Below are 13,415 nucleotides of genomic sequence, written 5' to 3'. Positions count from 1 at the left end.
CTGAGATATTAAGACTGGAGCAAATGCCGTAGTCCTGATCAAATGCAGTGTCACCGAGGTTCAAACCCTTTTCCTGTAGTTAAAAGGACTCAGATTCCCTACTAATTTGATTTCGAATGGTGTGGAATCTTCTGAAAGCAACTAGATTCAGAGTCAAAGTAACTCAGAGACGAGTCAGTTTGCCTCGGAATACAGTTCACTCAACTCACAGCTGACGTTTTGATGGGATACGCCCATCATCGCCACGCAGTAAACATGGTAAATATCGACTGTACCGGATTTGGCAACGTCAGAGATATCATTCGGGGAAAATGTGTCAAATTTCGGATGTCCTATGTTATCCTTTCGTTAGATGCACATGTAAACAGTTGGATTTTAAGGGATAGACAATCTTTACTACCTGTTTCAATGAACCTCTTAATTTCTCTTTTTCGCATTAGTACGTGATGTTCCAATGGGTTGTCTTTAGGGGCCGCGGGACGGTTTGGAAAGGGGGGGGGGTGCTGACCATGAAAAAAAAATCACCGTCAAATGGTCATTTGTACGGTTTTAGGTTTTTTTTTTACAGTTATGGAAAAGAAGTTGGGAGCTAAAGCCCCCCCTCCTTCGGTTCGGCGGTCCCGGATCTTTACTACCTGTTTCACAATATTTTCAAATTCATCTTCGAATGATTCTAGAAAAATCATAACTCTTATACAGATATGATAACAAATACAAAACGTATTTTCATTAGATTTCACTTAAACATCTAAAAAACACACACACACACACATTTGTACAAAAAGGCCTAACATGTATGGTTGTATAAGTTGTCCGTGGTTATAAACTTCGTTCATACAGTACCATTGGTTTTGTCTGATTCAAGCGCTAGCATGAAATTCCCTTGAAGAGTCCGTTTCGTTTAAACAAACACAAACACACATATTGTCACATGGCTTTAATGAATGCATCCAAGCTGGTAGACATTCCCAAGTTTTAAGTCTGGTAGGTAAAAGTTGGGGAGCTTTATGCTGCACGACGTTAATTAAAATGACAACAGCTACCAGAACTAGAAGTGGCACCCCGATTCCAAAGAGGTAGGGGTCTCCTGCGACACTTATTCCAAAGACTGCACCTGGTAATATGAGGAACATAACCGCTACGTAAAGAACAGCGAACCATCGATGTTTAGACGTCTTGTTCCCAAGACTGTTGGCTAACGTAACTGGAACTTTTCTCATCAACGGTAGTGGGTACCATATTAGGATTCCTGTTACATTGAAGAAGAAGTGGCACAACGCAATGTGCAAAGTATCTTCCAGTTCACCGCCGTTGCTCGCCAACGCAGAAATTATTCCCGTAATGGTAGTCCCTATGTTTGACCCCAAGGTCAATGGGTACATCCGGTCTATAGATAGCACATCCATCCCGACCAGTGGGGTAAGAAGTGAGGTGAAGATTGAACTGCTCTGCAAGAAAAAAGTACAAAGTGTACCGATCAGGATAGCGATGTACCCTGAGAGAAAGCCCGTGCAATTTGGGAAGTCTGCGTTGACGAACCTCCTCAGCAAACGGGAGATACTGCTCTTGAGGAAAGAGTTCAAGAGTTTCACCATCAGTAGCAAGGTGCAGGATACCCCGAAGAGGGATATCGAAAGGATTATGAAGCCGACTTCAATATCTGACAGCGTTGTGAGGGCAAATAAATGGTTGTATGTACCTGGTCGAAGGAAAATAATAGACACAGTTATCAAAGACGTATGACATGTATGATGAAACGAGCACTAAACTTCACTAGAAGATCAAAGCAAAGGTAAAATTGTTTAAATCGATTGTATTAACACAACGCTAAGCAATCATCGCAGACAAATTTTCTAGGATTGATCGCATTGACTATACAATGTACAAATAATCGTGAAAATCAAGTGTACGATTAATCGCTAACCTTTGTGTTACGGTACCCATGTTTATAAGATAGGTCACGTGACGGTGACACATTTATTTGCCTCTGCTACATTTACTCCGGTCTTACTATCTCAGAGGGCATAGGGTTAAAGTAAGGATTGTTATAGAGTATTCATTATGAATATTGTAAAGATAAGGATTACGGTTTATTCAGCTTTAGAGGTTAAATTTTATGTTTCTATTAAAGTGCAGATTTTCCACCGGAGCGATTGTAGCTGGTCAGGAGAAAATGTCACGGAACCCACATGACGGCATCTGTCGTTTCGCTGCCTTGCTGCCATATGTTTTATAACTTATCACACATTTTGCTTCTTAGGCAAAATAGATGTATGGGTACAACCGTGATTAAAACAATTTACTGAGATTTTCGTTAAATCCAAAAAATAAGAATGAAAACAGGGCAGCGCCACGGGGGAAGAGTAGCAGGTCTGTTGACTGCCAATACGATTTTCCAAGTAGTAAAAAAGAGGGGGTGGAGCAAGAAAAGCTATCGATAAAAATGATGCCGCCTTCATCAAGTCGACCCCAAGTACAATTTCTTGGTGTCGTCCTTGACGATAACATAAACTTGTGCAGAGATTACGAACTGAAGTTTGCCCAATACTAGGTGTAGTGTTTTCACAATAACATCAGACATCCTCGAACACAGTATGCTTAATCGGGAAAAAAGACTTCTAAGGCTAGTATACGCTATATCGTACCCACAGCACCCGGATTACTAAATATAATACATCAGGAATTGTAAAAGCACCTAAAGCTACAAGATTCCTCCTTTTTTGGGGGGAACCGCATTCTGTCGGTTCGCAGTTATGCCCGCTCCTGACAGTTCCGTTGTAATATTGTAAGTTCGGCATATTTGGCTGGTTTGTCTTATTTTTTTTAGTAGAGCTCACGCTGAAAGGGGATATGATTTTTTTGGCTCACCCGGGTGAAAATAATAGTATACTTTCTTTCTCGGACGCTTCCGTCACCCGCACATTAATGCCACATTACCTTCAACTCCTTCTTTATAGCGTGAAGTGGGTTCAAAATTCTAAGTGCCATTTATGAAAACTTACAAGCGTTCTTAATAGTTTGATTATAGATTTCCCCGGTGAAAACATACACAAAATTGTACACGCCCACACACTTTGTCATAATGTGTTGTGGGCTTCAAAACACAAAGTTTCCTAAGAAGAATCGCTCGAGGCTTCTTGCTCATTCGCTCCGCTCAATCCCGAGACACAAATGCCGATTCGCTGGAATGTCTCATTTCTACCGCGATGTGGGTTAAAGTGATATATACTTTACTAGTAAAAATAGTTAATATTTTAACCTAACCTTGCTCTTCTGTCTCGGAGAAACCGACACAAACCTCCGTCCGTCTCCCAAGCCTAACTTTTCCGTTAGAATCGGGGAAAACTTTAATTAATAAATTTTACATCCCCCTATACCGTCGGAGGGGTCTACACCTTCCTATAGTATTGGTCACACCGCCAGAACTATGCTGGAGCGGTGAAAAAAATCATTACCGCTCGTTACCGTTAAGGCAGCGCCGTATGCGCTCGGCCACCGCTGATGGTCCCTCCTACCGGTCCGAAAGTTTTGGGCTGCAGAAAATATTGCGAGCGGTGAGGAGCGGGCAATTTTCCGCTTCCGCAAAGTTCATCCCCGCCCCAACAACGCCCAGTCAAAGTTTGGCACCGCTAGACGCAAGTTCGTGGACGCTTGGATCCGCTAGGCCAACGCAGAAATCTTGAAAGCTGGACCACCGCTGCGGTGATTAAACGTTGCACAAACTTTGGTAGAGCGGTTGTATGCGTTTTACGAGGCGTACACGGGATTGTTGGAACGGTGTCGGGCGTTGAAGGAGCAATCCATTGCGGTGATGAACTTTGGTTTGGCCTGGGAATGGAGGTGTCACCGCTAAACCACTGCTCGCTACGACTCGATACCGTTAAACCAACGCTAAAGCAACGCCGGCTTCAGCGGTGCACCGTTAAGGCAGCGTCCGTGTTTTCGATTTTTTTTTCATTTTGCGCGCGGTGACGAGCGTTGTCGAAATTCTGCCCCCTCTCCCTATCGTTCAAGGACCGCTCAAACAAATTTCCTGCGGTGTGACCACTACTTAACCTCCGCAGTTTGTTTGCTTTGCCCCACCCCCGGCCCTCACTGTTGAAAACTCCTGACCATGCCCGTCACATTCTTTCGTCACTTTTTTCAACCTGGATTATTTCACTTGTTCATTGTAATTCGTATCACTGACAGAGATGTAGTCGCGGCCGGTACTTTTGAGTCATGAGGCCGCGCTAGAGGAAGCCCTCTCCCATAGATTTTGTACACGTGACTCGGCACGAGGCCAAGGCCGGCAAAATGTGGCCTCGACACCGGCCTTGAGTACATCTCTCACGACATAATCAATATTTTACTTTAAATGGACTTACACGAGTTTCTATGGACATCTATGCATTTTCGGATGATGCTTTGCCCGCCCGTTGTATTCTCTCTTAAAAGATGATCAATGTCCTCCCTATTAACCTGTATTCATAGAAAATACACAAAAACATAAGTTTTAAGAATATTTTTATCTAAAAGAATAAAGATTAAAATTCGTTGTGTGTAGCGATAACACTTACATTATCAAAAGTCTTTACGTGCTCAATTTCACTGGCTTTACCAAGCAGTTGTGACAAGCACTGCTGCGTTTCAAGGAATGAAATCCTGCCAGCCAATTTATTGCTGAAGGAAATTACACGTCGGAATGCAGTTCAGTTCTAGAGATCAGGATGGTGGATTTTTCAGCACCCTCTGTCTATTGGAAAAGTATCACATCATCGCTGCTAAAAAATCCATCCTCCTGAAATCTAGTTGCTGATGACTCACCTGGCGAAACAGCTAAAAAGCCAAACAACTATAGAGCAAAATTAAACTACTCGGGTCAATTAAATGCTCTACATCGGATCGTAAACAGGTGAGCACTATCGACGATTGCAGTATCCATTAACAATTACATACATTCATGATTTTAACCCCCATACAAATACTGCTTACACTGATACTTCCATGTTAAAATATTTTATCGGGCGGTGTAAAACCCTGGTAACTAACTACCCCTCTTGCGCCTCCATATGTGTACTCTGCGGCAAAATTTGTAGTAAATCCCTGTGCCGCACACATGGGTCTGCACTCTTTGATCAAGCATGCGGGAGCATGCAGAACAAACAATACGGCAGCTGTCCATCAATGGTGCTAGGTGCTCATAAAAACGCAAGTTACCCGCATGGTATCGTACCTCTGTACGTGCTCCTTACGTCCTGAACACGAACAAGTCGCACGTGCAGCACTCTATGCTCCCCTTAAGAATTCTCAATAAAATGGCCCAGGCATTTTAATAAGTAGTGTGGTAGACTCAAGTGAAGACGCCGATATGTGCATGTGGTTGGATGTGACCATGACGCGGCAGATTATCATGGCATTAATTTGCTCAGAGTTGATTATTGTTGCAACGCCCGTGCTTGAAAAAAAGAACCGCACACGACAGATTGTCATAAGACGTACGGCTGTAAACTGCAACCGACATCTGTCTTTATCCACCAGGCTAAGCATGGACTAAAAGCAAGTCAACCGAACGCACGTCAAAGTCCCTCCGAGGCTATAATATTATGATAGCAGGACCTGTAGCAGCTGCGGCTTGGACAATTTAAGCTCATTAGGTCTTCGGGCCTACTCCACCCGCCAACATCAGCCATCTTATGCTGATGTAAAAACAAATGCTTACAGATCGAACTTGCACAATGAGATCGGTGCATGGCCTCGTGATGACTTTTAAAAACTCGATGGATGTATTCGTATCGCTGAAGTCAAAAGTTTCGATGATGGCGTCGGTCATGACTTCCAGATAACTCGTGGCCATCTCCACTGGGAGCAGAACGGCTACCGTAAGGCAATTGAATATATCGTGGACTGCTGCACCTCCGAATGCACGTCGAAATTCATCCTTGTCTCGCACCTATCAATAAATGAAAGAAGGAAATTTGTGGTTCACTCAAACTTAAGCCTTTCACACTGCAATCTGGGGGGAAAAATAGTGTCAAAGCAACTGCATAATTAGTTGGACTTAACAACAATAATATATATTTCGAATACAGAAATCTATTCCTTCTTTCAAGGTGATTAAATAACATATAAGGAAAAATTACATAGATGAAAGGCACGCAAGCGTACTTGCCAATAAATCTGATAAATCTGATTTTTTTAAATGGCTAAATTTTGAGAGATTATTAATCGGTCAGTAAGCTTCTGTTTCTTTCCCAAATCCTATTCATTTAGTATGCTACATTTACTATTTATCTTGTTTATGATATGATTTTTGAATATACATGCACTGCAAGATTATTATTATTACCGTTCTGTACGATTTCTGTGGAAGCCTTTTCGTTGATGTTAATGGATTATTACTCATGCTATTTGTGTTGATACGTTGTACTTTCATTTTATGCAATTCGTTGACAAAATAATGACCGTTCGGGGGGCAACAAAAATATCTTTAAAAAAAAACTGTTGTGTCCTGTCTTTGATAACTTAGCTTTACAATTTCAAATTTTGACAGTATGAAGAAGAAAGATTACTCCTTCAGATAAGCTAATTTTCTACATTTTGAAGACCAAAATACTCTCTTGGCTATATTTACAAAGAAAGTTTTCTTGGTGACTTATTGTTTGGATTGGCTGGTCACCTAAAGGTATTTTGAGAGGAATAGTGCTTGTTTAGCTACTTGGTAACACAGTTGTTCCAGTAAGAATTCATTGGGCAGTGAATTGGTTTGTTATCATTCAAGTAGACCAATACAAAACTACACTGTTTAGAATGTGCATTACAAATTTGGAACCTTGCAAGATTAAGTAATTTTAGGATTTGAGGTCTTGTTATGCAATGTTGCTGTTTTTTTTTTTTTTTTTTTTTTTTTTTTGGGGGGGGGGCTTTAATATCTGTTACACTTCGAAAGACGTTCATTTCATAATTCAAAACTAGAAACTCTGTAGCAAGGTTGGTGTGATTCATGCGTTAAATGTATGAAATATCAATAGAAGTGACAAGTTCATGCATTTTTTGCCAATAAAAAAAAACAACAACTTTGCAATAAACTAACAAAGAAGATGGAGGACGGTCGACGTTTTGTGTTTAATCAATATTGTCGAAATGAATTTACAGTCACTACCTTTTATACTCTAGGAGCCGATGGGCTCTATAACCAATGCGGAGTTGAATATGTCAAGGGCGTAGGCTGGTTTGAACATGGGGAGCTGCACATCTTGTGGAGGTGGAGCTAAAGTGGTATGGGGTGCACATCTTGGGGAGGCGTAACTAAAGTTAGGAAAATCAGCTGTTGAAAGCAGAAAGAATACAAATTTAGTTTTGCTTGCCAGTGTCGGGACTCATCTGCCTCAGCGAAAGGGCACACGTGCACCCCCCTTGATATGTGAATATGGTAGCTTCAATACCATATAATCCACAGCTTTAAACGTGCAAAAATGTGCCAAAGATGTTTTAATCAACATCTTCAAGATGTACTGCTCTCCGCTTCTTGAGACATGATCATGATAATGTTGTTAACAGTGTATCCTTACTTACCTGACCAAACGATACAAGTGTGTTCGTTACTGCTGATCCTATATTTGTTCCCATGATAATTGGTATTGCATGCTTGACAGATACTGTGGAATAACAATAGCGATCATGGATAGAAAAGGGTTGAGATTACCATACCAAAAGACAGTTTGTTTGAAAGAAATCGGACAAAGAAATGAGAGAATTAAAGCTGCTTACAAGATGAAAGACTGTAAATTTGAAATGGGTAATTTGGTAAAGTAAATTATCTGGGATTTTTTTTCGTTGGTTTACTCGTAAGTATATTCCCTGCTTGGGTAGTAATCAAAATAAAAAGGAAAATATGATAGAAGTAAATCTTTTGAAGGAGAAGAAAAAAAATCACATTCTACTCATTATGAGTATTAGAGATGAAATAGAATATTAGTCCCTTTAGATCACCATGGCATCAGCAATTTTAATTCTTCATAGGTATTGGAAGGACAACTTTTTACAACTTTTTAAACTCATAACTTTCCCCATTGTCCGTTATTGTTCAAACTGTCACCTACTCAGCATTTCAGACTTTACTCTTCTCTCAAACAATTTTCCTTTCGGGTTTTCTAATTGGATTTTCTTTTCACTAGCTTCTAAGAAACACAATGGGAAATGTTTGTTTGATACAATTTATATTAAATAACAGCTTTTTCATAATGAAAATGAAGTAGATTTTCTGGTAATGATTTGTGTCTCTTGTCAATAGATCCATTAAGCCCGGCGCACACTATGCGATCAGATACGACGCGATTTTTCAATAAATCGCATTTTGCATCAAATGTGAAAATTCCAACAAGTAGTATTATTTTATTTGATGTTCGGCATAATGTTATGAATGATAAAATCATAATTTTACTTTGCGACAAGCCCTGTGGTCGGAGTAAAGTCCAAAACGGCTTTAAGTCACAGCCGATGATGACGTCATGACGATTTGGAATTGAATTTGCTTTTATTCCTACAGGGAGGCTCGAACAAGAATGAATTTCAATTGAGTAGTCCTACCACTATTCTGATCTCAGATCGCTAATATTTTTATTGGTTCATGTGGTTGGAATGTTTATATCAAATTCTTTTATAATTTCTTTGGAATTCTGGTCGCAACGAATCGCATAGTGTGCGCTGGGATTTAGAAAAATGTACATTATGACAAAGATCAGTGTGCGTAAATCTGGTCCGAGCAGGGGGGGGGGGATAACAATGTATTAAATAATTTTTTTGAAGGGGGAGGGGTGAGTAGGGCAACCCGATCCTTTCCGATATTGATAGTCTCTATCCAAATCCTCTTTAAAGAGTTTTGATCTTAAGAAGAGTGATTATGTTATGTGGATCTTTTCCTGCTTTTTGTTGTGTGGATGTTTTCAATCTAAGTTTTGTCAGATGAATATATCGCGTTAACCATGTTAACGATACAGGTTCCACAACAAGTTTACCATCGTATAATTATCAATACACATTAGTTCTAATGATTACCATTTCGACAAGTGGCATCAGGATTTAATTTAATATAATAGCAGAGTATTATCATTGAGGAGAAAAGTCAGACAATGGATGACTGTAGAGCCAATGGTACATACCTACATGTGCGGATACCATTGACACCACTATAGAGGTTGTAGTACTGGAACTCTGTACAAGGACCGTACTCAGAAGCCCAATCACGAGACCGCATAGAGGGTTCGTCAGGAGGTCGTTATTAGCTACCACCACCCCGATGCCCTTACCACCAAGGAGGCTAAAGCCTACAGACAGGATATCCAGGCAACATATAAAGATATAGAGGAATCCTAGAAGGAAGATCCACTTCAAAAGGGCGCGAAGGATGCCAATGAACTTATTAGTAGGTATATCTGAAGTAAAAGCAAATAAAAGATTGATTAGCATATATACTCAAACCATGGTCCAGGGAAGCGGGGGATGCTAAGGTGCGAAGCACCACCCTACGAGATTTGTTTGGTGGGTGCTGTGTATGATATACATTATACACCATAAACAGCAAACACCGGGGTGCAAGAAAGGTGCGACTCTGATGATGCGCTGCTACAAGTCATCCAGATCTGCAGGTGGGGTGCTGTACATTTATGACTTCAGGTACCCCCATACGAAGACAGGCAGACACTTCGCAGGGCCATGGCAGCAATGCTCCATCGAGCTCAGAAGTGCATCGAGAGAAATGGACAACATGTGGAAGATTAAAGGCGGGAAGCTTTGTCCAAGTTGTTGCCATAATGACAATGAAAAAAACTTTTCTGTGAAGATAATTCATTGATTTACTGGTTCTTTTGTTTATTTTTCTTGATTAATTAACATAAGCATAAACTTTACGCTCATTGTTTGTGTGAGTGCTTTTGTGTTTCTGTTTTAGCAGGTAATTACCTGACTTGGCGCAAATGGGTTTTGACACTTTTTTTCAAGCAATGGCTGTTGTGTACTCGACCATAACAACAACACTAAAACAAATTTTACCAAGTGACAAAGAAATATTTACTCTATCCATACATGCCAGGAATTCTCTCTGAATCCCACATTTTCTTTAAAAAATACTAAATGTAATGCAGTGTAACATTTTTTATCTGACTCGCGCTGTAGAGTGTGCGAAAACTCTCTATTAGAACTTTGTACCACCAAACAGTCGAAAACAGCCGTTATTATCTAATTTTATTCAAACCACCCATATGCAGCTGGTAAAAAAAGTCTTTAAAATGGCTGTTTTCGACCCTACGTACGGCGGCTGTAGGGAGATGTGACTGAGGTATAACTACCAGTGACAGACCATTGGTTGGTTTAGAATTCGTTTCGTTTGTGTGACTGACTGCCATGATGGAATGGCATGTTCCATAGAAACCAATATTTACCAAACGAGACCATGATAATGGCCTTATTCATTTCTCTGTATCGCACAAAAGTTATTCATTATTATGTCTGTAGGATTTTGGTCGAAGAATACCATGGTAACAATCAATTTTCCTCATTACTTCCTTGAATGAAAGTAAAAACAAAAAATGAATGGGAAAGGTACATATATAAAACTAAAATGGAAATGGAAATCCATAACATATTGCTCAAACTAGAAAACTGAATTAGAACTCTGAAATAGAAATACTCCGAAAATTAATTGTTCCCCAATTATCAGTGGGGCCGACAGCCTTTGTGCAGCGCCAGATCGACGTTGTTCAATCCCTTAAATCGTTATACATCAAACAGATTAAGAGCTGCAACTCCCATCTTTTACCTTTTTTTGTCTGACGCGGCCGAGGTTATATATATATGTATATATATATATACATGATATATATATATATAAAGTAAGTATACAGTTACACCCAAACAATCGACTTGACTTCAAACCCAACAACAATATTCTTGACGATGTATGTATGAATTTTATTTGAATGAATATAATAAAGATTACTACAAAACAAAAAAAGATATGTCATTGGTATTCACGTTTTTAACTCTTATCGGTCAAGGTTCGGATTCGCTAATGTGACTGTAACATAATTTTCTAAAGGGTGTATTATTTCCATCTTACCTTTGTTGGTCAATTCCTCGGCATCTGCCGTATCCGAGACCCTATGTTCGTCGACATTACAGATGTTTTCTCTGTCATCTTTATTCTGTTCCTCATCGCTCTCGTTGTCATCATCATCATCATCATCATCCACCTCGAAGCCAGAGAGAATTACCCCAGACAATTCCAACTGGGCCTTTTGGAAGGTCTCGAGATCATCCAAAGCTGTTGCCGAACACTGTGAAAGTGATGTCCTCAGCTGCAAGTGGATATCATTCCCCTGGTAAACTGGATTCACGATCCCGATTTCATCTCCCCCACCAACATGTCCACTGAAGATGGCAAATATCCCTTCTTCAACTGAAGTTCGAGGCTGCGATTCCATTTTCACGAGAAGCTCTGGTTACGCTTGCTCATGGAGTTTACTCTTACCCTTGATTTTTTTTCTCAATTTGATGGCATTCACTGTACAAGATACGAGGACACGAATTATTGATGTGATTCAACAGGCAATAGAAAAAGTCTGCTAGGCATATGCGCAGAATTAATTATCTTAACTGACTTGTATGTATATATACATATGACTGTTCTTATGATCTACCAATCACAGTCAAAATTTGGCGTATTCAATAAACATTTTCCACAATACAGAACCATTAAGAGAGTAGCCGCTCTTCAGATGTGCATGGTTTACAAAAATGTTTACCCTTATTTTCATTAGAATTTGATAAGAAGTACAAATAAAAATATAAGAAATATAAAAAAGAAAACATTATTCAAAAAAGGAAGGGAAAGAAAACTACATTTTTCGGTAGCGCTCCCGACACTAGGCATGATGGCACGATTCAGTCAAAATACGAAAGTTTTTTAATATTATACTCAACATAGAGCAACGTGTAATATTAACCTAGATATACGAAAGAACGATTTAAAGTTCGGCGCCCCAAAAAAACCCATAAACGAATGCTGATTGGCTGACGAAATTAACAGTAAATTTATTAGACAGACATATAGCACTAACAGCTGCTTCGGAAAATTTTGGAATAGCCAATGCATCGATTTCGTCTGTGTATTAGGTTCGGCGCAACATTGGGAGGGATAGAAAGGGACAGTTGGGGCGACCCTTTATGAATTCTCAAGAAATTAATTAAAGGGGAGAAAAGGAAGAATTAAAAAAAAAAAGATTTTTGGGTCGGTTAATTATATCCAAGTGAGAAAAATGGTGTAACCATTGTGGTGTCATAATAATACACTCACGCTGACCCTGGTGTGTATGTGTGGGTGTTTAAAGTTGATGCGTGTATGTATTAGGCTGTGGGTATGTGGGTGCGTGTGTGAGTTGGTACGTGTCTTGCTTCCTGACTTAGAAACGAAACGCCGTGGTTCGATATCCGGCAAAGAGAAACACCCTTGAGCAAAACAGCAACCCTTCAATTCCTCTTTTATCATAATATATCGAACAAACGAAAGGGGTATTGGTGCGGCCGTATGCATGTTTTTAAACGTGTTTCTTGGAGTTTTGGTGTGATTGTGTGGGTAGGTGGGTGTGATGCGTTGCAGGATGTGCGGATGTGACGGTTGCGATGCCTGCCTATATTTTCCATTTGAATTAGTTACTGACCTCTCTCTTCCCCTCTCTCAATCACTCTCTCTTTCTATGCCTGCCTTCGTCATCTATCTTTCCATCTTCTCTTCTTGGTCTACCTTTTTTCGGGCACACATTCACACACTCGCCAGTATTTTCCCTTTCCTTCCGTTCCCAAACCTCATTTTCTTAGTTTAACAGTCCTTTCACAAAGCTTTCCGACGTACACCCATATTCCCATCGCTCAGTGCTACTTTTCTGCAAACAATTTTTTTAATTGGCGCCATGTAAAGTCCATGTGACAAGGGTATGAAGACACGTGATAACTATTTCCAGCAACCCATCTACAACGCCTCACACAATGTAGAACGACCGATTCTCCCTGATTAAAATGTAGTAAAGCGTGCGAAAGAAATTAAACAAAATTGATGACACATTGAAGAGGAGGTAGCGTTGGGCAATAATTCAATCAGTTTAAGGGTCTGAAGATACGACGGAGTCAAACAAGGAGCAGACCCCGGGACCGGTTACTCAACGAGTTATAATCAAAATCATTTTAAAATAGCCAAGCGATATCACCCTGAATCACAAGGAGAAAGGTGTATGAAGCTACGATATATATATATATATATAACAGGTTGTAATGCGCCCGCGATCAACAATACCTTTTGGAAGAGAATTATGAGTTTATCAATTTTGGAATGTACCTGGAAAATATTTGTTCATTGCTGGTTTATATTCAATTTCATTCGTTAG

At 39.9% G+C, this 13,415-nt stretch overlaps 2 protein-coding genes across 2 annotated transcripts; both read right to left on the bottom strand.

The window, feature by feature from the left end:
- Positions 1–439: 439 nt before the first annotated feature.
- On the bottom strand, positions 440–5,205 carry LOC135157344 (sodium-dependent phosphate transport protein 2A-like). The gene is made up of 3 exons (XM_064112571.1): positions 5,200–5,205; positions 4,368–4,461; positions 440–1,699 (listed from the first exon to the last, which is right to left on the bottom strand). The coding sequence occupies exons 1-3, from the start codon at positions 5,203–5,205 to the stop codon at positions 861–863; spliced, it is 939 nt and encodes a 312-aa protein (XP_063968641.1). The 3' UTR covers positions 440–860.
- A 427-nt stretch (positions 5,206–5,632) lies between these two features.
- LOC129280242 (sodium-dependent phosphate transport protein 2B-like) lies at positions 5,633–11,459 on the bottom strand. Its single transcript, XM_054916288.2, has 4 exons — positions 11,096–11,459; positions 9,141–9,413; positions 7,555–7,637; positions 5,633–5,932 (listed from the first exon to the last, which is right to left on the bottom strand). Exons 1-4 carry the CDS (start codon positions 11,457–11,459, stop codon positions 5,633–5,635), a joined length of 1,020 nt encoding a protein of 339 aa, XP_054772263.2.
- Positions 11,460–13,415: the final 1,956 nt, after the last annotated feature.

The sequence above is a fragment of the Lytechinus pictus genome, chromosome 17, assembly GCF_037042905.1.
Source record: "Lytechinus pictus isolate F3 Inbred chromosome 17, Lp3.0, whole genome shotgun sequence".
Lineage (NCBI taxonomy): Eukaryota > Metazoa > Echinodermata > Echinoidea > Temnopleuroida > Toxopneustidae > Lytechinus > Lytechinus pictus.
This window is presented reverse-complemented; position numbering and strand designations above follow the sequence as displayed.

Bases quoted from the DNA above. Each gene is read 5' to 3' on its own strand.
- LOC135157344 (XM_064112571.1), bottom strand. The intron at 1,700-4,367 runs GTAAGTCCATTT...TCCTTCGACCAG, and splicing joins AGATGTCCATAGAAACTCGT to GTACATACAACCATTTATTT.
- LOC129280242 (XM_054916288.2), bottom strand. From the start codon at position 11,459: ATGGAATCGCAGCCTCGAACTTCAGTTGAAGAAGGGATATTTGCCATC. The intron at 9,414-11,095 runs GTAAGATGGAAA...CTTTTACTTCAG, and splicing joins CGAGGAATTGACCAACAAAG to ATATACCTACTAATAAGTTC. The intron at 7,638-9,140 runs GTATGTACCATT...GTTATTCCACAG, and splicing joins AATGGTATCCGCACATGTAG to TATCTGTCAAGCATGCAATA.